Source organism: Astatotilapia calliptera, chromosome 23 (assembly GCF_900246225.1).
Source record: "Astatotilapia calliptera chromosome 23, fAstCal1.2, whole genome shotgun sequence".
NCBI lineage: Eukaryota > Metazoa > Chordata > Actinopteri > Cichliformes > Cichlidae > Astatotilapia > Astatotilapia calliptera.
In genome coordinates, this window is record NC_039323.1 from 3,715,048 (window position 1) to 3,739,163 (window position 24,116).

General features: G+C 42.0%; 5 protein-coding genes across 5 annotated transcripts in view; 2 read left to right on the plus strand and 3 right to left on the minus strand.

Moving 5' to 3' along the window:
* The window catches only part of ap3d1 (adaptor related protein complex 3 subunit delta 1), a 28,295-nt gene extending 25,399 nt beyond the window's left edge, over positions 1-2,896 (minus strand). Inside the window, exon 1 of the mRNA XM_026157751.1 lies at positions 2,527-2,896. Within this exon, the coding sequence (XP_026013536.1) occupies positions 2,527-2,622 (96 nt within the window). The 5' untranslated portion in view covers positions 2,623-2,896. The remainder of the gene's footprint in view (positions 1-2,526) is intronic.
* A 237-nt stretch (positions 2,897-3,133) lies between these two features.
* Positions 3,134-13,517, minus strand: hdgfl2 (HDGF like 2). The gene is made up of 15 exons (XM_026158181.1): positions 13,241-13,517; positions 12,553-12,629; positions 11,903-12,044; positions 11,339-11,557; positions 9,058-9,312; positions 8,774-8,954; positions 8,534-8,618; positions 8,111-8,408; positions 7,899-8,032; positions 7,729-7,796; positions 7,532-7,602; positions 7,335-7,436; positions 5,429-5,588; positions 5,202-5,319; positions 3,134-4,261 (listed from the first exon to the last, which is right to left on the minus strand). The coding sequence occupies exons 1-15, from the start codon at positions 13,310-13,312 to the stop codon at positions 4,162-4,164; spliced, it is 2,082 nt and encodes a 693-aa protein (XP_026013966.1). The 5' UTR covers positions 13,313-13,517; the 3' UTR covers positions 3,134-4,161.
* Positions 13,518-14,608: 1,091 nt separating this feature from the next.
* On the plus strand, positions 14,609-16,748 carry fh (fumarate hydratase). The gene has a single exon (XM_026158728.1). It carries the CDS (start codon positions 14,688-14,690, stop codon positions 16,185-16,187), a length of 1,500 nt encoding a protein of 499 aa, XP_026014513.1. The 5' UTR covers positions 14,609-14,687; the 3' UTR covers positions 16,188-16,748.
* Positions 16,749-16,829: 81 nt separating this feature from the next.
* fam32a (family with sequence similarity 32 member A) lies at positions 16,830-20,348 on the minus strand. Its single transcript, XM_026158731.1, has 4 exons — positions 20,186-20,348; positions 18,710-18,854; positions 17,139-17,192; positions 16,830-17,012 (listed from the first exon to the last, which is right to left on the minus strand). Exons 1-4 carry the CDS (start codon positions 20,257-20,259, stop codon positions 16,944-16,946), a joined length of 342 nt encoding a protein of 113 aa, XP_026014516.1. The 5' UTR covers positions 20,260-20,348; the 3' UTR covers positions 16,830-16,943.
* Positions 20,349-20,423: 75 nt separating this feature from the next.
* Positions 20,424-23,563, plus strand: mrpl54 (mitochondrial ribosomal protein L54). The gene is made up of 3 exons (XM_026158730.1): positions 20,424-20,646; positions 20,835-20,991; positions 22,998-23,563. Exons 1-3 carry the CDS (start codon positions 20,520-20,522, stop codon positions 23,128-23,130), a joined length of 417 nt encoding a protein of 138 aa, XP_026014515.1. The 5' UTR covers positions 20,424-20,519; the 3' UTR covers positions 23,131-23,563.
* The last annotated feature ends 553 nt before the right edge of the window (positions 23,564-24,116 follow it).

A 24,116-nucleotide genomic window follows, 5' to 3' on the forward strand; every position in this document is an offset into this window, starting at 1 on the left:
ATCACATCAGTTCTCCTAAAATACTGGGAGCACATTTCATTCAACGGTGCAGAACAAACTGAGGTCAATTTTTTTTTAACCATTATAGAAAGGACCAACCTTGCTAAACAAACACATACACATATAGCTCTGTAGTGTGTGAGAGTGTGCTGGTCATGTGTGTGCAGTCATGAGACAGCACAGTGACAGGAGGTGGTGTTAGAGGGGGGGGGGACACTACGCTCTGCTACTCCCGCTCCTGGAGAAATTGTAGCGATCAAGAGTGAAGGCCTGAACACACCATCAGCAAACAGACATACGCATATACAGAGTGCTTCTCCATCACAATCTTCTTCAGTTATCCATCCAGAACCAATTTAAATAACTGAAATAGTTGACATAAGGCCAACACAGACAACCTTCCTGCCAGTAACACATACTGGGGTGGAGATATATTTGAAGGCGTGCACGCTCCAAGAAACAAATGACTGGGCTTAGATGAAACTAACTAGTGCTATATTCTTTTTAAAATCTGATCACTATCACAAAGGCGAGTAAAATTCATACTTCCAATCCTCACACCTTAATTCAATACAGATGCTGTTCCAAAGACGTGGGAGAGACAGTGAATGAATGAACTATGCAGAAACTTTGCACAAACTCTGCACACATGTGTAAAGCAAACAGAGAAACTGTGGGATATTCGGCACACACTTCAGAGTACACACAGAGGCGTATTAATATTTTAGCAGACTGCCCACTGTTGACTGGGTAACCACCACCTTATCTAGGCTGCCTGGGTTGGGTTTCCACTGGTGAACAGCTCAGACTATACAGCGAAGCAAGAGATCAAACGCTAACGTCCTGGAACGACAAAACTGACCCACATGCTTGTTTTTCCATTTCCAAAAACTCAAATATAGACACAGACAGCATTTGTGTCTTAATACAAGTAATATAATGTAAAAGTAAAGCATCTATAAAGCCGGTTTAGTGCTTCTAGCTGAACAATACTGAGAAGAAATCAAATCTCAAAGTAGTCTTGAGGTCAGACGTGCCACCTTGACATTTGGCATCTTCCCTACAGCAACGATGTAGGTGCGCGCACACAGCAGTACAGCTTGAAGCAATCAGGGATCGTGCTTCACAGTAAAAGCTACTTTGAACTGCTCCATTGTTCAAAAGGGTTTGCTGTGCATGTTTGATTTGGCAGATTTTAGGTGAATAGTTCACCTAATAACGGAGCCAAAGTCAATGTAGTTTTTAAGGAAGTTAAACAAAACCCCCAAACATATATAGTGTGTAACAAACATATATGATATGGTATATATGGTATGGTATGATATACTGTATTCTGGCCAGAATGTATATGGTATGTTAGAGTTATAGATAAAATAGGGATATGATGTGCTTATTGTTTGTTTATGAATTTTACAAACTAGTTAAAAAGTTAAGAAAAGATCTGGCTGCTGGACCCAGGATGGCAGCCTCCCCATGCACTGGTGGAAACTTGGACAGACTGACATTCATAAATATGCTGCAGACAGTCCTGAGAGTATTGTAAACAACAGAATTGGAGCATTTTGCTCGACAAACTGTGTGATGACTATTTCCGAATTACTCCAAGCATCTTGTCTGAGACGGGCCAATATCAGTATCTGGCTCTACTTCATACCCACCCTGCCTTACTACCTGACATAGCATTTCACAGCATCAATATGTTTAGATGCAGCCAACGCAGAGCTTATAGGAGAGATAGGATGATGTGACAGATGTTAACAGATGGCTAACCCCCACACACACCCTCTGACTGCCCCTTCAAAGCAAGATGCTTTGATGAGCCTGTCATCACCCACAGCTCTGTGGCAGGGATGAGGAGCCGTTTCACGGCACATGTTGGATGACTCATTTCGAGATTATATAAAGGCTCAGATTTAATCTGCGAATCCAGAATAGTTACAACTAGAATTTTTAAGCTAACCCTCGAAACATTAGGCCTCTCTTCACCAACTCATCACAGCATTCATTCAGAGGCCAAGTGGCTGCAAAGTCAACTCAAATAAGTGACTGCATATACTTCTCACCAAACGGGCCTGACAGTAAAAAGCCTTTAGCTCACAATATAAATGACAAGAGCCTAAATATCTGCATATCTGGTGTGCTCTCGGTGAGTAATCTACTGGTAAACTTTAATGATCTAGCGAGATGCTTCCTCTAACTGCCTGTTAGCTAGACTAGCTAGCTGTCAGTAACGTTGGCAGCATTTTTCTATTAAAACCCGAGAAGTTGTGTTTCTACCGACTCAGTAACAGGTCGCAACCAATAACATGTTAGTAAGCAAAGGACAGTTTACCACCCAGCCAGCAAGGCAGCGGCGTTAGCCGCTGACGATAACGCTAGCTTTCCAGCCTACCTAACGTTAACTTACCCAGCGCTAGCCCGCTGGTCAGCGATAACGGTAACGGCACAGTGTGTGTGCTGGACTTATAAAAACGTTAATGAACGTAAAGCTTAAAACACCCCGGTGTCACGGTTTGCTCGTTTTACCTCATCTTCCTTGTGATTCCTGATGCCACGTACTAAATCCTGGAGATTTTTATCGAACATCCGATCGATGCTCCCTTTGACAATCTTCAAAGCCATGACTGTCTGCGACTTTGTACCGCTTCTGTCCTGCGGGGCCGAGCGCCTTGCAGAGATCTAGGGGGTGCCGACCGACGCGCTACACCGTGTCTCATCCACCCGGGTGTCGTGATGTGCTGCGGGGTCCGCTGCTGTTTACTGAGCCCGGGCAGATGAAGTTGAGGCCAGACGGGGCCGTCCTGTGCTGTGCAGAGACGCTGGCAGTGGATCGGTGTAGGAAATGGCTGACAAAATGGCGTCTAAAGTCAGCTGACTTGGAGCATTATGCGAGATTCTCATGTGGGAATCAGTTGAGTTAAAGGGCTCGTCCTCCCCACCCACCCCGTCCTCCCCACTTAGCGTCTGTTGTGAGCCAGAAGGTTTATTCTCTTAATCCTAAAAAAGTTAAACAACTCCACTGATATTTTAACCACTTATCAGAACACAGTCAGTGTAGCATGTGAGAATAATGACTCACTAACGACTGTCAATGTGGCAGGTCAAAACACCAAAAAATGTAGTAGAACCAAAACCATGCTGATATTTTTATTCAAGTCTAGTGATAGAAATACTTTACCAATTTACATAGCACTAAAAACACCGGCTGTATGCACATGACAGAAAAAAAAACATGTAAAAAAAAAGGCTGCAGCTACATGAGATCTCATTAGCTTTTAAGGGCAGTTTTTGTTTTTAATGTGTGCGTTATTCCATTTATTAAGCAGACACTAGGGGAGAGGAGAGTACAAGGTGTTTAACTCCACATAGATTATTATTTTTAGACAAAACTGTATCTATCTGAAAACGAGGCTATAAAAACAGTAGGTGGACCTCAACCAGAAAACAGTTTTAAGTGACTCTTTACATTTCAGACTGGATTCACTGGGTCAAGACCAGAGAATTAAAAAAAATACTTAACATAAAAGACAAGTAGCATTTTACCCCTCCCACTATGGCAAACACACAGATAGGAGGCCTTTGTGATGTTTTGCAGGCTTTATAAAAAAAAAGAAAAAGAAAGAAGCCAACAGATGTAAGAGCTACACACACGCATACACACAAAAAAGCATAACTCATTTCTTCCCATTTTCTTCATCAGATTCAGTTTCATCTCATATTACCCCGCTCTATATAGAAGAGCTAAAAATGTAATCATTTGACATACACACAGTATGAAAGACCAAAGTTCAGATTTTAGAAAGAAGAAAGCAGCCAGGAGCTGGCGGGAGTTTGGAGTGAGGATCCAGGACGGCCAGAGTGTCGTAGAAAAGAAAAAGTACATCTCGGAAACCAACGAGTGTTGCGTGGTGCCGTTATCTAGCTCACTAATAAGCATGTCGTTTCTGATGTGATGAACAAATGGACTAAAAATGGGCCTTTTCTGGTTTGGTATGGTTAGAGTACAAAAATGTCTAAAACATGAACAATGAAGTAACAGATAAGGTAGGAAATGCTGGGTGTGTGTTGCAATGTTGTTGGGCCAGCAGCACTGCGTCATGTTAAACAGAGGCCACCATCTTTTAGCACTTGGTCCACTGCAGTGGTCGGTGAGGGATGCTTTCAGCTCTCGGCGGCAGGTTGTTCCGTCTCCGCAGAGATCGAGTTGTCCTCTTCTTCGTACGTGTGCGTTTGCTGTTCGGCCGAGCTGTCCGGGCTTCGCCTGAAGAGGATCGCAGAGTCGTAACAATACACGTAAAACAAGATTACGCCCGATAATGTTTATTTAGTAAATATCACGCATCCAACAATGCAGGCGCCTCTTTAGGAGTTTTCCTACACATAACCTGACGGCACCATAAGACCTCTTACCGAAGGTGTCTTTAAATACTTTGTGTAGCGTGTTTTTCAAAAACCTTTCATACAATTTAATTTATTTTATATAGCAGACACATAGTGAACGAGTGAGTAGGTTTCATGTGTGTCCAACCAAATGTATCGAGTTTTATTGTTAGACGTTGCCTGACACATGTTTATGGTAAATGGCCTGTATTTATATAGCGCTTTACTAGTCCCTAAGGACCCCAAAGCGCTTTACATATCCAGTCATCCACACATTCACACACACGTTCACACACTGGTGATGGCAAGCTACATTGTAGCCACAGCCACCCTGGGGCGCACTGACAGAGGCGAGGCTGCCGGACACTGGCGCCACCGGGCCCTCTGACCACCACCAGTAGGCAACGGGTGAAGTGTCTTGCCCAAGGACACAACGACCGAGACTGTCCAAGCTGGGGCTCGAACCGGCAACCTTCCGATTACAAGGCGAACTCCCAACTCTTGAGCCACGATGTTTATCTTCCCTTATTTGTCTTTCTAGGCTCTGATTATTCTGACATATTCTTATTTATTTATAAACTGTTTGTCCTGCATGAGATATAGTTCTGATTGGATATTATTCCCATTGGTTGTGGTCCTGTGACCAATCACAGGCAATTTAAGATGGTACCCCCCTCCCTATGTTTAATTGTCTAACGAAGAGCAGGCATGCTTGAAAACATCATACGTGACATCATCCGATTATAGCAAAAATGTGTCTCGTTTGCTAATGTGACCCAAGCTCGCATCCTGTCACAGGTGGGTTTACGTGTGACGCTCACCTGTTTGGACTTGAAGCCGTATCAACGTTGTTCTCGTCTTGTATGGGTGACTTTGGCTTTTCCTCTCCCTCTGTGTCATTTTTTTTCTGCTCTGATTCCCCATTCACAGGTGTGGAGTCTGCTCACGGCAAAATCAGATTTAAATAAGCGAGCAGACAAACCCAAAGAAAGTGCACTAGAAAACAGTAGAATCCAGATTTTAGTAAATCCAAAACGAGTGCTTTTACCTGTGTTTTCTGTCTCTTTCTCCTCATCATTCTCTGGCTCCTTGTTCTCAGTTTTAGGTTTGGCTGCCACCTCCGCCTTGCCCACAAAACGCAGTTTTAACTTGTTGTAGACGTCGCTAGCTTTTTCCATGACTGCAGTGCTGGCTTTATACCGCCGGATCTAAAATGAACACAAACATGTCAAATAAGTCCGGTAACATTTTTTATATGAATTTGTTCAAATAAAAAACACGTAGATTGCTAAACATACGCTTGCTGAACATTTTATTAGGTACATCTGTTCAACTGCTCATTAAAGCAAATATCTAAATCAGCCAATCGCATGGTAGCAACTCGGCGCATTTAGGCATGCAGACACGGTCAAGATGACCTGCTGAAGTTCAAACTGAGCATCAGAAGAAGGCACTTAAGTGACTTTAGTTTTTTTAATTGTTACTGTATGGAGGGCATCTACTAGCGGCAAGATTTAGGAAAATCAGTACAAGTATTCCAACAAAAATAGTAAACCTTTTGAAAGCAGTTGACTCTCAGTCTGGTAGATGTCCAAAGTCTCAATAAACATGACCATTAAACCCTGATGAGGCTTTAATGGTCTAACAAAAACTAACAAAGACTAAACATAAGGATATTTTCTCTGTTTTCCAAATTCTCAATAATTTCAGTTTTAATCTTTCCAAAAATCCAGTTTTTATTTTTAACTACAATGTTTTTCCCCATATACAGTTTCTCCATATTTAGTACAGTTTTAGTTAACTATAGTAACTTTGGGTACTGAATGAATTTGCCTAAGTATTTCAGAAACTGCTGATCCTACACATCTATCTCTATGGTTTACAGAGAAAACACACAATATGGCTGCTGAACATGCTGTACCCATCTTCTGAGTTCACAGTCATCAAAAGTCACCACATTTCAATCCATTTGAGCACATCTGCTGAGGATTTGCATTACAGATGTGCAGCAACTGTGTGATGCCATCGTGTGCTGCACCTTCAAGTTCAAGTTCAAATTTTATTCGCCACATGCAGGTTGCCCTGCAGTGAAATGAACCCGACCTTGTCATATCCATAGCAACAACTTCACCAATTTCCACTTGAGCTGTGACTTAACCAATTAACCTATTAACCAATACCAACCTGTTATACGTCAGCTGGTTTACCCGTGAAGGTGTGATTGGTTCATTTGAAAACATTTTTCCCTTTTTTCTGTTTCCTGTACTTTATTTAAACACAAATTTGTTTCTATGTTATTATGACCCTGATGAAAGCCACAAGCCGAAACACGCTGGTCAGTTAATAAAGTTGTTCCTCTTTACCTTTAAGTGTTGCTGGAGTTCCTGCCTTGTTGTATCTATGTCATGTAGAAGTAAGGCGGTTTAGAAAGCAGAAGAGTATCCAGCACTGTCATAGCAAGTTGTAACTAACAAAGTTGCCAATGAGTCTCCCAAAAAAAGACTCCTGCCTTTCCTTTTATTATTTCCCTGTCATGTACATACTTTTACAGAGATGGATACACATGAACAATTGATCAAACTTCAAACAATTGATGTCAGCGTGTGTGTAAGTAATCCCTACGAGCCAAAGCTTCACACTGCTTAAAGTTAGCCAATCAAATATTTAAAAACTGGCTTAAAGGCAGAGGAACCAAAATGCCCTGTTTTGGACAGACTGCATCAAAGCCCAGTGTCAAATAAATACCGGTAAGTATTATTGTGAACGGTGACTTATGCAAAGTTACTCTACAAGTGTTTAAGAATAAAAACACAAGGGCAAAACAGTTACTGCTCAACCAACCTTGTGTTGCGTTTTGACTACTTGAGTAAATTTTAGCACAGGTTTTCCAGCTTAAACACCAAAAGGAGCTGTGGACCTAGAAAGAACAGTGGAGCAATACAAAACAAATTCACCTTTTTTAGTGTGGCAATAACTTCAGCGTTCTTATGTAGGATCTGGCTGGTGACAGGAACAGCCTCGAGCTCTTCCAGTGCTTGTAGACATCGCTCTATGTCCTGAAAACCACACAAACCAAATTTTCACGCCAGAATAAAAAGAAACCCAAAACATTTATGTGACCATATTAATCATCGTCTTAAGCGTTACGTACTGGGTTGTCCACTTTAAGTGCAAACTTTATATCTGTATGAAGCTTCTGTAGCCTTTCTCCAGGTGACGGCTCTGCAAATAAACACACAAAGTACTAAATTATATCTTTATCCGTTCTTGATAATGAAAACTGAACTTGTCTCTCTCTCTTATATAAATGACACTGCATGTTTTCAGCCAACAGCGTGAGTCACTGACCCTTTTTCTTCTCCACCTTCTTCTCCGGCAGCTTCTCTGGTTTGCGTTTCAGCTTTTCAGGCTTGGACCTAAGACAGAGAGGAAACTCTGTGATCCGTGTACATTAATGTTTGATCACCACCTCCTGATGAGCTGTGCATGCAGTAGTCTGTTCCCCATTGAGCACTCACCTCGCTCTGGACCTCTCCTCTGACCGTCTGGCTTTCTTCTCTTTCAGCTCTCTCTCTTTTCGTTCTTTCCTCTCCTTTTCTTTCTTTATTTTTGCTTTCTTCTGGTTGTCTAGCTTCTTGGGTGGCTTCTTTACCTTTTGATGGGAAAGTATCACGTATAATCCCATTTCTTTAACAAAAGCAAAAACATTACTCTATGTTAACAGACGTACCTCAGCTGGTGGCGGAGAATCAGAGTCTGAGGGCGCAGGGATAGGTGGTGGGGGGGGTTTCTTGGACTTCTTCAACGGGTGATCGTCTATACCTTCATCTGAGCTACTGCTGCTGTCACTGTCACTCTCTTTTTTAGCCTTATCTTTGTCTTTTTTCTTCTTCTCCTCCTCCTCTTTCTCTCGCTCACGTAGCCGGCGGAGCTCTTCAGCTTCCTCCTTTTTTCGCCGCTCCTCCAGCTCTCTTCTGCGTTCTTCATCTCGTTTCTTCCATTCACTGATGCGGTCGGGTTCACTATCACTGCGAGAGGTGGGAGGGCAAGGCAACCTTAATTATGCCAAGCTAATGTATGGAGTAGAATTTCTCTTACTGTATTAACCTGTGGTGCATAAATCGTTAAGAAGGAATCCTGGGAGCAGCCTGACCTTTCGCTGTCGGAGGACGATGAAGGCGCTCGTTTTGCCGGCGCAGGTTTGGGTTTACGTGCTCGAGGCTTTGGCGCCGGCTTCTCTGTGAATCAGAAAGACACGAGCACAGACTTTGAAAAACTCTGCACTAACTCACGAGCAAAGAATTGCTTCTAAACATCCTTCTAAACATCTATCTGCATCGCTACGATTGTAGATGAAACTGTAGTAAATAAAAGAGCAAAACTAAACTCGCACCTTTCTTGCGAGCCTGTGGGCCCTTCCGCGGGGGAGGATCTGATTCTGATTCAGACTTTGAGCCAGACTGGGATTCTGAACCAGACAGAGCCGGTCGAGGCTTCTCGTCCTCCGAGTCGCTGTCTGCTACTTTCTTCTCCGATGCCGATCCAGAGTCTGAATCAGAGTCGGACGAAGCCTTCTGCAAGGTCACAGAGAAAAAGTAACGAAAGCTGGAAACGCAAAGAGAAGACACCGAGTTTTGTGACAGGTAATTCTTTCTGTGACGGGGCCTTCTGGTTCACCTTTTTCTTCCCTCTGCCTCCTGCTTTCTTCACACCTCGTCCACCAGATTTCTTCTCTGGAGTAAAATCCTGTTGAAGAAAAACAAACATCAAATGATTTGCAGCTGAGACGTTATAAGAGAGACACGAAAGAAATACACAACAGCGGTTTGTCTCCTCCCTGCCCTGAAAAGGCCAATCAAAAGCCATATTGGAAAATGGGAAGAAAATTGGGAAATTAATTGATATAAAGCTGTAATTTACTGCACCTTGCACCTAAAAAAAAAAAAGCTTTAAAACCTTACTTTGAGGCAAAACCCACCAAACTCTGACTGGTCATTCTGTATGTGCAGTTTTTATGCCACCATGACCAAAGAAATTAATTTCATCCATCCATTTGCTTCCGCTTATCCTTTCAAGGGTCGCGGGGGGCGCTGGAGCCTATCCCAGCTGTCATAGGGCGAGAGGCGGGGTACACCCTGGACAGGTCGCCAGTCCGTCGCAGGGCCAACACACAGGGACAAACAACCATTCACACTCACATTCACACCTAGTGGCAATTTGGATTATCCAATTAACCTATCCCCACAAGCTGCATGTCTTTGGATGGTGGGAGGAAGCCGGAGTACCCGGAGGGAACCCACGCAAACACGGGGAGAACATGCAAACTCCACACAGAAAGACCCCGGCCTGATGGTGGAATTGAACTCAGGACCTTCTTGCTGTGCAGCAACAGTGCTAACCGGCTTCCTCCCACCATCCAAAGACCCGTGAATGCACCGTGAATTAATTTCATTTCATTTGTAAATAGCGACTACAGAGGTGCTACCAAGTTGGCAGCTGAGTGGTGAGACTTGTGTCAGGAAGGGCATCCAACATAAATAAATCTACCAAATCAAACACGCGGCTATAGCAACCCATTTGCGAATGAGAGGCAACCAAAAGTGGCTTTGAGCATCAGACTCCTCCACAATCACGCGCGTACACACTAGGGCTGCCACAAACGATTATTTTGATAGTCGACTAGTCACCGATTATTTATGCGATTAGTCGACTAATCAGATCATCATCCACTGGACGTAAAACTACAGCTTATTGCACCAGCAGCATCTGCTCTTATATAACTATCATTAGCTTACAGCTTTAAGTGTTTAAGGTGCTAACTAAAAATAAAGACAAGATGATAGTTTATTCAATTTTAATGAAATTTGCAGATTGTTTCGGTGAAGTTTAATGAACTCCTTGCTATCTAAAATATAACAGGACACCGGAGTATATTCTCCAGCATCTCACACTTTTGATAATCAGCTGTCTGCTTGACGTTTATTCAGCTGTGTAAAACTATAACTTTAATCTCAGACAAACCGATTTACTCAGGAACAAATAAAATACAAAAAAAAAAAAAGCCAAACAACAACATTTTTAATTTATCTAAGTGACTCATATATATTTAACCTGAGTAGCGAAAGACGGCGGTGGGTTAGAAAACAATTTGCCGGGAGTCCGGTGTTCTCACCGCGCTAGTGACCTAGCCCCCGGCTAGCTATCGAGCTAGTGGGTAACAGACATCTCCGAAAACGTCGGAGCGCTTTTGAAAATATGTGGTGTCCTGATAAACTGAGCCGATATTTGAGGTTTACACAGCTACATTCTCGCCTGAAAATACGTTAAACGTTTATTTTCTGACCCAGAAAGAATAATAAGAGTAATATTAAAACTAACTAGCTGCCGCCATTGTTGGAAACTAAGCTGGGCCGCGCTATGATTTCTGGGACACAGCTGATTCTTCTTCTTCTTCGGGGTTTAACGGCAGCTGGCATCCTTGTACATGCAGTGCTGCCATCTTCTGTTTCAGTCTGTTATTACACTCTTAAATCCTGCTACTTATTCCTGCGTCTTTTGGGATCTTACAAAGCTTCAAACGACGCGTCGACTGCTCAAATATTCAAGTCATGCAGACAAATCCCTTAATTTCTGGCTCATTTAGCTTTCGTCACTGCTGCGACAACATCGGCTATAAAAAAAAAAAGCCACCAGAAAATGTGTGCTCTTCTTTCAACTCTTCAAATTCTCGGTAACTATTCATGAATGACAAATTGTTACAGTAACTTGGCTGCTGCTGATGGTAGTTGGTCACGTATGGTGCCAGAAAAACCTTCTTTGTGGCCCAAACTGTGACCAAGGAAACCATTTATTTTAATCAAGCTCAACATCAAAAACAACAGGAGTGAATCTTAAATCAAATCACTGGACGAGTTGTAATGACACACATCCACTAACAATATAATCCTCGTATAATTACCTTAGGAGCCTGTGGCTTTCGCTTCATTCCTCCTCCTCCTCCTCCTCCTCCGCCCCCTCCTCCTCCTCCGCCCCCCCTTCCTCTGTCTTCACTCCCAGAATCTGAATCAACCTCACTTCCTGTTTGTGCTTTCCGAGGAACCGGGGCGTCCTCCTCATCGTCCTCCTCGTCGCTTCCTCCTCCTGCATTTTCAGCCTCGCTGTCAGATGAGCTAGCTGGCTGCAGACAAAACACAATAAAATATAATAATGAAAAATATCTGAACAGGGCGACAAAAAGGGGAGAAGCAGCAAAGATACTGGTGAAGAACAGTAGCTGCTTTGGTGAAGGTCACACAGGCCACAGTCTCTCCAAGTCTGAACAAGGAATTTTTCATGAGAAGGAAAAGTAGATTCATTTGAATCAAACCAGTCGCTACCAAGTACATCCTGCAGATCCTAAATCTATGCTCACAAAAATCACCCAAATGAGGGTTATGAAAAAACAAATGCGCTTCCAGTATCTTTTACATTTCATGCTGAATTATGCCTGCTTCAGGATTTTGGGAAGATGACAGAGACTTACTACAGGTGGGGCGCTGTAGGAGGCATGTGGATTGTTCTGGATCTCCCATAAGCCTTCATTGAATCCCTTCCTTTTGTTGGGTTTCCCATATCGTTCTCTGTACTTTTCATAGGCAAAAAGGTCCTTTGGTGCGAGGAATGCTCTTTGAAAACAGAGAAAATAAAGAAAACGTGAAGCAAACTGACGGGAAACAATCTGATGTCCCAGGCTTTCAATAATGAACAGGATGTTTATACTTGTGTTTAGGAAGGCTGGTGTTCGACTCCAGACTTTGAAGCAGATCACTGTGCCACCTAGTGACAGATTAAAATACTGCAGGTGCCATCTTGTCAAACAGATGGTGTGTCTCACCAGTTCAAATATGTCAACACATCTTGTGGAAACATACTGCGCACTAAGACTGACTCAAATTAACAGTAGTTTCACATCAAAGTAGTTATATGTGCCAACGTCACTCTACCAAAGGGGATTTTTTTTTAAAAAAAACAGGTGAGCCAGAGCCTAAATTCAAAACTGGAACTACCAAATTTAACCAGAAAAAGTAAACATGGCTGATGAATTTCAGCCAATGTGCAAGTTTACAACACCTGCATCCACCCAAGATTAAACAGTTCTGCAAATACACTTAACTCTAGTCTCTGTGTACTTACGTTTCATGTGTCCCAAAGAAGAAAATGGGGATTTTATTAGGAGGTGGTTTCACTGCTCCATCAGCCACATCTTCAATCTGTTTAAAAAAAATAATCGTAATTTTTAAAAGCATGATTTTCAATGAAGAGAGCAAACAGATGACATGTCACACATTCACTTGCAGACACAGGACTGAACACACAACTGTGGCTCGAAAAGTTGTTTCTGCTCATCAGAATCCCCGTAAATGTGCCACTTCAACGGTCAGCCCCTTGGCCATTTGTGCAATTAGCAGTTAAAACAACAACAAACGCAACCTGATAGTCGTTTTATCCATTTTAATGCGCAGGGAAATATGCTCTACAATATCAGCAAGTTTTTAAAAAGGGGAGGGGGAAAAAATCCACAATTTTTTTTTAAACGTCATCTCCATAAAAACAACGTTAGCTGGGGTGGTGAACGTCTCCGTGTAGGTTAGGCCACGAGCATCTCATGCAAATTTTGCCGCTCATACGCTGACAGTGGGCCTGTGCACACCTGCAGCCTGTCAGCCCTGCAGAAGTAAGCCTACGCTTTCTGTTTGTCTGTATCCATAAACGTAGTGGAGAACATCTACAGAGAACCTTCTACAGCGTCCCGTGCAGAGCAGCCCACCCCCTCCTCCGCCTCTCAGACTGCTGCTGCTGTTAACGTTGCTTGCTTGCTTACCCTGGCTGGCCAATGGGGGTATCCCTTCATCTTAGCAAAGACGAGGTCTCCGGGCTGGAAGTTGTGTGGCATTGTTCTTCTCTTCTGCACAGCCTGGGTTTAAAAAGGTTTAAGATACGCAGTCTTTCTGTGTCTCTCTCGGTTTGATGTTTTCAGGTCGACACGAAACCTGGAAACGGTGGTGTTAGCTACCAAGCTAACAGTATACTAACGTTACCGCGAGAAGCTGCGTGAAGCCAGACGCTACGTACTAACCGTTTCCGCTCCAGGGTGCCAAGTTAGCCTTCAAAAGAAAGACTTTAAAAAACGACTCAATTAAAGAGTAAATTATCTTTTCCTTCATATAAACATTTTTTGGCCGCGATTAAACAAATTTTAGTTTTCCACCAACAAAAAAATCACGAAAATATTGTTTTTAAGAGTGTAGCTTAAATTTACACAAACTAAATACATATATGCAAAATTATACAGTTCAGTTCCACATGTTTACATACTATAGACATATACTTATGACTATGTTATTTGCATATTTCATGGTCTGTAAACGTGCAATATCCTTGAATACATACATGCATTTACATACATATGTGGGGAAGTATGTATCGCTCCATTTTCTTCTGCTTATCCAATCTCCCAGCTGTCATAGGAAGTAAGGCATGGTACATCCTGGACAGATAGACACAGAAAACTATTTACGCACACATTCAGTGTTCAGTTTAGATGCACCTCTTTGGACTGTCGAGCAAAGCCAGTGTACCAGGATAGAACATGCAAACTCAACACAGGAAAGCCCCGGATGTGTGAAATGATTTGAACTTGGGAACTTTCTGCTGTGAGATTATAGTACTAAACACTGCATCACTATTTAAACCTGTGGATATGTGTATGCGTATACATGTCAGTATATTTGGCTGTTACTGAAATTTTGTGCACCATGTAAGGGTGGTGTGGCTGCATTTTCGTTATGCTTGTATAATGACAATAAAGAGTCTTTATAATTTATGCTTTTCAAATAGTAAAACACAGAAACGCGAAGTAAGACAGACATTCTTAAAAGTAAAAATATAAGCACATCAATCCCAACAAGCTTCACACATACCCAATATCACTTATTTCACAACAAAATGTATTTAAAAGTCGTCTTCAGGTTTGATTAAACGCTCAATTTTAAATGACTGAATTATTTAAATTCTCGACTTTTATTCTTTTAAGTCAAACAGACTTCCCTGTCGCACCGGAAATAGAGTTGTGGGATGTTTGGAAAGCTTCATTAATCCGGATGAAGCTGTCTCTTCGTTTTCTCGTGATACGACAGCCACAGCGGAAATCCCGCCTTTCTTGCCTCGCGATTGGCTGACCGCCGATCAGTTTCCTGATCACCCAATGACATATTACAATGTGGAAAGCAACGTTGACCTCCCCCCGAAATCACCTCTAGTGAGAAGCCATGTTTCGGTCTTTAGGACGCGTTCAGCAGTTTAACTGCAACTTCCTGACTCTGCAGAGGCTCAGCGCTACCTCTAAACTCCACATCTGCACGTCCAGAATGGCCAGCTCGGACTACAGGATTGAACGGGACACGTTTGGGGAGCTCAAGGTTCCGGCCGACAAATACTACGGGGCCCAAACTGTCAGATCGACCATGAACTTCAAGATAGGGGGACCAAGTGAGAGAATGCCCATCCAAGTGATCAAGGCCTTTGGTGTCCTGAAGAAAGCAGCTGCTCAGGTGAACAAGGAGTACGGCCTGGATCCAAAAATAGCTGAGGCAATCGTCCAGGCTGCAGATGAGGTTTCAGCCGGTAAGCTCGATGATCATTTCCCTCTGGTGGTATGGCAGACTGGCTCTGGAACTCAGACTAACATGAATGTCAATGAGGTGATCAGCAACAGGGCTATTGAGATCCTGGGAGGGAAACTGGGCTCCAAGGATCCAGTTCACCCCAATGACCATGTCAACAAGAGTCAGAGCTCCAATGACACCTTCCCCACAGCCATGCACATTGCAGTAGCCACTGAGGTCCACCAGGTCCTGCTGCCCGGCCTGCAGACTCTGCACGACGCACTTGCTTCAAAGGCTGAAGAGTTCAAAGACATCATCAAAATTGGGCGCACACACACTCAGGACGCTGTGCCGCTCTCGCTGGGCCAGGAGTTCAGCGGTTACGTCCAGCAGGTGAAATACAGCATTGAGAGGGTGAAGGCAGCCATGCCCAGGGTGTATGAGCTGGCAGCTGGAGGCACGGCTGTAGGAACGGGACTTAACACCCGCATTGGGTTTGCTGAAAAGGTAGCCTCCACCGTTGCTTCTCTCACAGGCCTGCCGTTTGTAACCGCTCCCAACAAATTTGAAGCCCTGGCAGCTCACGACGCCCTGGTAGAGCTGAGCGGGGCTCTCAACACTGTGGCCGTCAGCATGATGAAGATCGCCAATGACGTCCGCTTCTTGGGGTCAGGACCTCGCTCAGGCCTTGGAGAGCTCATCCTACCAGAGAATGAGCCAGGAAGCAGCATCATGCCGGGCAAGGTGAACCCAACCCAGTGTGAGGCCATGACCATGGTGGCAGCCCAGGTGATGGGGAACCACGTGGCCGTCACCGTCGGAGGCAGCAACGGACACTTTGAACTCAACGTCTTCAAGCCGATGATGGTGAAGAATGTGCTGAACTCCGCACAGCTGCTCGGCGACGCCTCCGTCTCCTTCACCAACAACTGCGTGGTGGGCATCCAGGCCAACACGGAGAGGATCAACAAGCTCATGAATGAGTCCCTCATGCTGGTCACAGCGCTTAACCCACACATCGGGTACGACAAGGCGGCCACCATCGCTAAAACGGCTCACAAGAAAGGCTCGACCCTGAAGGCTGTGGCCGTGGAGCTGGGCTATCTGACCGAAGAGCAGTTCGACCAGTGGGTGAAGCCAAGTGACATGCTGGGACCAAAGTAAACTGACAACCCAAGGAAAAGGAAAAAAAACAAAACTCTTTTACACAAAAGAAAAGAGTATTTAAGTAAATCAGATGTGGAACTGAGTAAGCATTTTTTTTTGGATCCTGAACTTTTCATCTCTCAACAAAAAAATCTGGCATACTGTTGTATGACGCAACTTGCGTAATATCTGGCATACTGGTAGAGTTCAAAGTGCACTGTGTCATGGTCCTTTGGTATGGATGAAACAGCTGATGCAGCTCTACACACCTTTTATCTTTGTGTCTTAACAGGGAATGTTTTAAGAAGTAGCAGCAGTAAAGCTTCGTCATCAATATGACTTAATTTTGTACATGTAAACATGTAAAGTCTTTTCTTTTTTTCTTCCAGAGTCAGAATACTTTTAACTCCTCCTCAGCTTGTAGTCGATACCATTGCAGCTCGGAGTGCCATTGTGGTTGCTTCAAAACACTACATAACATTGTACCTCGTGTGTTTTGGTTTACACGATGTGTGCCATTTATGCCATGTGTCCGTTAAATGAAATGCATTTATTAAAATAAATTCAGTCTTATTTCAATTTTTTTCCTTGCTTACATGCACGCACATTAGCATGATTGGTTAAACATCTGCTGTATAAACACCAGGGATTACAACAGTATGAAGTTGAAATCAAATGAATTTTAATTGTAAACAACAAATATACATTTCAAAAAACGTGGTGCAGAAACATTTTGTACAAGTGATGAAACAAGAGTGAACATTTGCGCCGGTTTTATTTGGTCCAGCTGACTTTGGGGATGTCATAATGCTCTGTCAGGTTGTCCAGGTGACGGTTAAAATCCTGATAAACAAGAACATAATGTCACAAACTGTTTCTATTAAGAAATATGCAATTTTGATATTAAGTTTTATGTAAATGTTGTCTTAAATCTATGTCTCTGAAAGTCCGAGTTAAGGAAGCTCTTACCTCGACTCTGTGTTTGTGGGTCTTTGATGCCTTGTTCAAAATCCGCTCCATTTGCTGTTAAAAAGAAATGGAGAGAAATGTAATGCCAAACAATTTACATTAGAACTTTCATTTTACACATTCACAATCTTTAAATCTCTGCCAGAGGGGAGAAAAAAAAACCCCAAAACACTTAACACAGACTACTGGATTTAGTGGGAGTAAGATTGACTGACACACACACAGTAAGAATTTATTTCAGATTACATAACAAGTCAAGGTTTGGATGCTTCTTTGGCTACGTTCACACTGCAGGCGAAAGCGCATCAAATCCGATTTTTTTGACCCTATGCGACCCATATCCGATCATGCTATGACAGTGTGAACGGCGCAAATCCGATATTTTCAAATCCGATCTGGGTCACTTTCGTATGTGGTACTGAATCCGATACATATCCGATGTTTTAGAAAGCGACTGCTGTTTGAACGGTCAAGTCGCATTAAATCCGCCTTTTACGTCACCGACACAAGACTGAAGCCAATTATCAGCGCCCGAGAAGACATCGCGAACGCTTCCTAGCCATCCAGTGTAGATGTCAGTGAAACTGTTGGGAAGACAACGTAAACATTTTATTTGTACTGTATAATCTGCAGATTCTGACAGAAATCTGCAGCTATCCTTTGAAGCACCGCTCCTCTCTTAAACAGCAATAAGGATCATTATTAGGTTATTTACATTATTATGTAAATAACAAAATAACTTAAAGCAAAAATTGGGAAACGTAAAGTCCGAAGTCTTTATATTAACGGCCATCAGTCAAACAATACTGTTTGTTCTTGGTCTAAACAGAGCGCGTTGTGTGTGACATCTTCTTTTGCGCATGCGGGCCGCTTTGAGCGTTCACACTAGAGCGCGTTTGCTGTCGCATTTTATTTGTAGTGTGAACGAGGAGACAAAAAAATCGGATTTGATCAAAAAATCGGAATTGAGCATTAAGACCTGCAGTGTGAACGTAGCCTTTGTTCACAAGTGGTCACCGCAGCAGGTAGCACCAAAGTTGATTTGGCAGATTTTCACACTGGATGCCATTCCCAAAGGGATTTGGGTCTCTTTTCAGAAATGAACTGGGAATTTGCTTATTAGGCAAATGTGTATTTCAAAACTACACTAGTTTGGAATTATTGTACAGTGCTAAGCTTGTTGGCTCTCTCTTAGAGGTAATATTATCAATACCTTAGTGAAACATCATTAGCAATTGATGTTTTTCCACTGGCAGACCTGGTGCAGATTTGTTATTGAAACCCTGCTATAATTCATGATACTGACAATAAAGATGGCTTTAGGAAATATTGCCCTAAACAACAAAAGAGATTCTGAGTTTAGATAATTTACTTCAGAGAATAATAGATTTGGCTGCAGTTTTCAAGCAGCTCAAGTTTGTTTTTCAGTCCTGAAAAGGGCCAAATTTGAACCCAACCTTACAAATAATTCACTTCTCCTAAACAGAAACTTCTACAATCTATTAATACTTATGTTAGCTTTGTTTCCCCTCACAATTCAATCCCTTGAACGCTGGAGAAAAAGAACTCACCCGTTTCTCTTGCATCTTGTCAAAAGCAATCTGTGCCGGTGTCCTTTTGTCAAGATATACTTTCTTGGTTTTCACCTCCTCATCGCTTTGGCTGGTAACGACCTGCTCCATGCGATGCTTGCTCTCCTTGTTCTTCTTTTTCTTCCTAAAAATAAGAGAAACACCATTATTATTCCTCATAATTTATTACCAATTTTGTGCAAGAAAATGTACATGCAGGACAGTACTGTGCAAAGGTCTTGAGCCACTCCTCTTTTTCAAAAAATGTTTTGCCAGAAAAATTGGAAATAGCTGCAGCAATTTTTTTTAATCGAGTGCACCAATGGTGACTACTAATGTTTAACTGTGTTTGGGATAAAAAAAAAAAAAACAACCATTTTTAACTTCTCTCCTGAATTCTTCCACACATGTTAACAACAATTTGTACCAAAAATTTCACTCCATAAGACCTGGTGCCACTGATTTTGTTCCACTTCTTGAGTAATTTGATATACTTTTCCCCCTCATTTCCCTTCTTCGAGACTGGTTACTTGACAGCCACCCTTTCACTGAGTACAATTCTGATGAAGCTTCAGCAAACAGTAGATGGATCCACTGAAGGGCCATCTCTCAGGTTCTGTATCAGGTCTTTTTGGGATGTTCTTAAGGACAACACTTTCAAATACTATTCATCCACTGTAGATGAATTTTCTTTTAGGCCTCCAACTTCTTCTTTTCTATTTGCCTTATTTTTAAGGTGAGATAAAAACCTTTGAAATGCCTTCATACCACCTGGCCAACTATTTTATCAACACAACTAAAAAAACAATTACAGCAAAAAATAAAAATAAAAACACAAAGAAATGAGAGGTGCCACAAGACTTGCACAGTACTGCACATACCATTCAAGTTGGGGTTTTTTTGAGTATGTTAGTCAAATACCACTAAAAACAGGTTTCATTTGAATACACAAAGATCCTGTAAGCACTTAAGGCCTGCAAAGTCCCACAACTACAGCAGTAATCATGTATTACGTAACACACATCTGTCTTTAGCGTTCAAAACCTTGTGTCTCCTGTTTTCTGAACAACTAACTAGTCAGTTGGTTTTGTGTATTTTAGATTTTAACATTTAAAAGGGATGTGTATCCAGTGTCGTGCAAAAGAAAGTATATATTAGTCGGTCGTTTTGTTTTTGCCAAGCTAGCTAGCTAGCTACCCCTTCTGTTACAGTCCATAATTCTACTATCAACAGCTCTGAGGCCACGAAGCATGCGTTTAAATGTTATTTTCATATTTGTTGGCCTCTTCAAATATTACGTAATATTACTCATATCCACACACGTTCAGTGAACAAAGAGGTTTGTTTTCCTACTAGCAAAAGGGCTAACCATAGCCTGGTACGAACACAACCACATAATTTGAAGTATTTCATCGACTTGACAGAGATGTCTTTTTCGTACATTTTCTTCTAAGCATGGATACTACTAAGACTTACTTTTTCCCAGCAGAAATATCTCCCACACCCTTTAATTTCAGGGCACTTTTCTGGACTGTAGCGTACTCAGACATGTTCGAGAAGCTGTTTGTCGTCGTCTTCTTCTGCTTTCTGCTCTGACAGAGACGGATCAGGATCAGTGCTGCCACCTATTGGGAGGTGAAAGGAAGCGACCCAAGTATGCATGAAAATGTCCTGCGGTGTTTCTTCCCAGCCACGGGGGGTGCTGTACTCTACTTATAACGAGGCAAATACGAGGCAGAAAGCGGAAGTTGAGGCAAAACTGAATGTCAAATTGTAGCATGGTGGAGTTCGTTTTTAAAATAAAGTAAAAATGTTACGGTACAGTTTATTACGGATAGCACCGGTAGCGCGGTGCCTCACCGGAAACAACACGTCGTTTCTGTGCAGGGTGAGCATATTAAACAGAGGACAGACATGTGGATATGCTAAGAAAGTTGGTGAGTAAAGAGGACATCTGTGTGCCAAGCTTGTTTACTTTACTGTGTGCGATTATATAAAAACAAAAAGGGGAGATGTCGATGCATGTGTCATTTAGATCGCATTAAATTTAAAATGTTGTGTGGATTTTTTTTTTCATTCCACATGAGTCTAATTTGAGTCACAAATCTCTTCCTCCATTTTTTAGCGGCCAAGGGAAAGGGTAAAGGCATGATGAAAGAGGAACTGAAAGGTCCAGAGGTGTGTAAAGACCCTGTCAGACTCACATCTCATGCAGTAGGGGTCAACATCTTCAAACAAGGGGAAGACCCCAAGCTGAAGCCTCCTGAGGAGTACCCTGAATGGTGAGAGTGCACGTTATGTTAATGTTTTATTTAATGTTTTCCCTCGTTGTGTCATCATTGTACACACATCCAGTGGAAGTTTTACCCATTTACTGAACAAATAAATGGTGTGATGTTCTGGGAAAAGTAAGTCCACATCTGGCTCCAGAAGCTGGTTGTGCCTCCTTAGCTTAAATTAATTAATAGGCATTTTTCAGAAGTTTACTGGTTTTCAAAAAAATTCCAAAACTGATATAAAACTTAGGAAACTTGTGATTCCTGAAACAAATCTGTCTGCAGGTGCGATTTCCATTTAGTCCAAATGTATAAACCTGCTCCTGAAATGACTGTGAACACCAGATCTTTATAAATATCGAAACACAAAGTGGAAGATCAGTGATTAAATTAAAAGCAGAAACACAGCTGCAGCAGTGATCGAGAGGTACAGAATGAGACATCGTGCCACTAATCAGAGCCACGGTGCGATCCTCTGAAAATGATGGCAGTGAATGGGGAACTACTTACACCAGTACCTCTCAATAAAAGACATGCATTGCTTTATCAAGTAAAATATGAGTTCCTCTTGCAGCTCACAGACTGTGATAAGAATACATCTGTTCAGCAGTTATACCACAGTACATTTATTCTTAATAGTGAAGCACAGAGTTGGGACTATGACTATATGTCTTTATTGTATTTCGTTTTTTCTCCAGGGAACTTTTTCTAAGTTTTTCTTTGGACATTGGCTGTCCCCCCTCCCCCATTTTTTTTTGTTAAGCCACTTAACAGAGACTCATGAACCATTCAAGCATGACAAAAAGCAGCTTAGGCAAGGGATTCACTATTATATGCTGCATTTGTTCCCATGTCTTTAGCTGAATCTACAAAAAATGCCAAAGATAATACGCTGAGAGGCATAAAATAGTATTTTTGGACCAACATTGGGATTCCAAAAGAGCTATTAGCTAAACTAGCTGGACCAGCTGAACATCTATAGCATATTTCAACACGCTGTGCACTGTGTCCATGAAAGTATATGAAGACACTCGACAAGTGGTTCCAGGTTCAGTGAGTGTTCACAACCATTTGTAAACTATGGGTTAGCAGCTAGCTAACAGATGAGACCTTTTATTGCATGCAATGCAATAAAAGCATATCTGGATTGAAAAATGCAGTCATGGATTGTCCTCCCTAGAGCCCATAACTCAACATTATTAAAACAGTGTGGGATCATCTTGACAGAGAATGCAACAAAAGCCAGCCAAGATCCAAAGAAGAACTTTGAATGTCCTTTAAGAAGCCCGGAGAACTATTCTTGAAGACTGTTTAAAGAAATCTAGAGAAAATAAGCCTGTATTTTTAATATACATAATATAAAATGCATTTCTACTCATAAGTCACCTCAAGCTGCTTTAAACTAAAAGATAAAGGCCTTTCAAGGTCTTTATTACAGAGGAAACCTCAACAATCAGACGATACCGTATGAGCAGCACTTGGCGAGAGCAGGAAGGAAGAACTCCCTTTAAACAGGACGAAACCAGTAGAGCCAGGTTTGAGGAGAGGCAGCCATCTAACTGTGACCAGCTAGAGAATAAAGGAAAAGAGAAGAGGAGGAAAAAAGGAGAGCTTAGCGAGATCAAGGGCAAAACATAAAATGTGTGCAGTGTTTTTAAAAATTTGAGCTTGGTGGATGTTTCGTTTTACAGCAAAAAGTCTGCAATCGGCCAGAACTTGTTAGGAGAAGCTGGCAGTTGTGTGAAATCTGTGCCATTTGTAGGTAATTTTCTTTATATTGAATTAACTTTTACATCTATTTTTAAACTCAAAGGCATCCACAGCCTTTCTACCTGCAGTGATTATGAATGCTGGCCGTTTCCAAAATATGAGTGCTTTTGGTTTTTATATTAGTTGATATTGTATCATAGACATATCGACTCACTGCTTAAGTAATCGGGGAACTTCTTTGTGAGTTGTTGTTGTAGTTGTTATATTTCACTTCTTTCTTTCTTTTCTTTTCTTTCACTCAGGTTGTTCCAGTTAAACCTGGGAGCAGCCAAAAAGCTGAACGAGCTCGAGTCGGACTCTTGGGAGTATTGGAAACGTCTGAGGAAGGAAAACATTTGGCGTTTCAACAGACTACATAAAGGGAAGAAGTTGTAGGGTTTCACTGGACTTACTGAGGGCAACAGCAGTGTTTTACACCCTGGACTGAATTACCATGACAGAAACGGACTTCTGGATCAGTCTATCCCACCTGACAGCTGAGAGACTTTTGTCTCTTCATCGCTGGTTCTGTTTGATGCAAACGTTCTCTTGTGTTAAACAAAGGTGGTGATATAACAGCGTGAACTGCAAAGGAGTCCTTCAAGAAGGCAAAAACTGAACATCATATGAACCTAATGAAGTTATTGTCTCACTTCAGATAAACTCTTCATTAAATCAAATTTGACCAGTTTTCATGAAGTCGTAGTAACAATTTTCAACATTTCTGTTGTATACTAGAACGCTCTGGAGTAGTTACTTTGTGGCAAAAAGTAGAAAAAAAGGATTTCATTGTGTTTAACTTGGATTAAATCATTTGAACATGTGTTTATGGTGTTTTGTTTTCTTTTTGCAAATCACTTTGCCTGTTTGTGAATGTGCAGACTGTCTATAAATAAAAATGAAATTATATTCAAAAGTTGAGTTTGTCCCATTGCTTTAATTGATATTAGGTATCCAGATGTGGCACCACTTTAGGTTGTAATGTAGAGCTGTGTTCACGGTTGGTAAGTCGGTGCTTTTCAGCCCAACCCCAAGTCACAGGAAAAGCTCTGGGTCGCAGTTTGTAATAGTTATTGCGCTGATCTTTAAATACTAGCTACAGTGGTGGTGTTGCCATAAAAACGCTTCATGCAAATGACTGCGCGCAGCAGGGGTTGCAGAAACGAGGAACCGAAATGAGAAGCGACTCATCTGGGGAACAAATCATGCAAGATTGGAAGAGTGATTGTATCACGATGCATCATCTATCTCGTTAATGTAAAAGTAACTCTGTTCCTCTTTCTATGTATCTGAGATTTGAACACCGGTTTGTTGTAAATCTGGTAAGTCGAGCGCTCATTTAACGGCTTAAAATCCCCCCAAAAACTAAGGTTTTAGTAGCG

Bases quoted from the DNA above. Each gene is read 5' to 3' on its own strand.
- mrpl54 (XM_026158730.1), top strand. From the start codon at position 20,520: ATGTTACGGTACAGTTTATTACGGATAGCACCGGTAGCGCGGTGCCTC. The intron at 20,647-20,834 runs GTGAGTAAAGAG...TCCATTTTTTAG, and splicing joins TGGATATGCTAAGAAAGTTG to CGGCCAAGGGAAAGGGTAAA. The intron at 20,992-22,997 runs GTGAGAGTGCAC...TCTTTCACTCAG, and splicing joins CCTGAGGAGTACCCTGAATG to GTTGTTCCAGTTAAACCTGG.
- fh (XM_026158728.1), top strand. From the start codon at position 14,688: ATGTTTCGGTCTTTAGGACGCGTTCAGCAGTTTAACTGCAACTTCCTG.
- fam32a (XM_026158731.1), bottom strand. From the start codon at position 20,259: ATGTCTGAGTACGCTACAGTCCAGAAAAGTGCCCTGAAATTAAAGGGT. The intron at 18,855-20,185 runs GTAAGTCTTAGT...TCTTATTTTTAG, and splicing joins GATATTTCTGCTGGGAAAAA to GAAGAAAAAGAAGAACAAGG. The intron at 17,013-17,138 runs GTAAGAGCTTCC...CTTGTTTATCAG, and splicing joins CCCACAAACACAGAGTCGAG to GATTTTAACCGTCACCTGGA.
- hdgfl2 (XM_026158181.1), bottom strand. From the start codon at position 13,312: ATGCCACACAACTTCCAGCCCGGAGACCTCGTCTTTGCTAAGATGAAG. The intron at 12,045-12,552 runs GTAAGTACACAG...CTGTTTTCAAAG, and splicing joins TTCTTTGGGACACATGAAAC to AGCATTCCTCGCACCAAAGG. The intron at 8,033-8,110 runs GTACGTCTGTTA...TCCCATCAAAAG, and splicing joins ATTCTCCGCCACCAGCTGAG to GTAAAGAAGCCACCCAAGAA.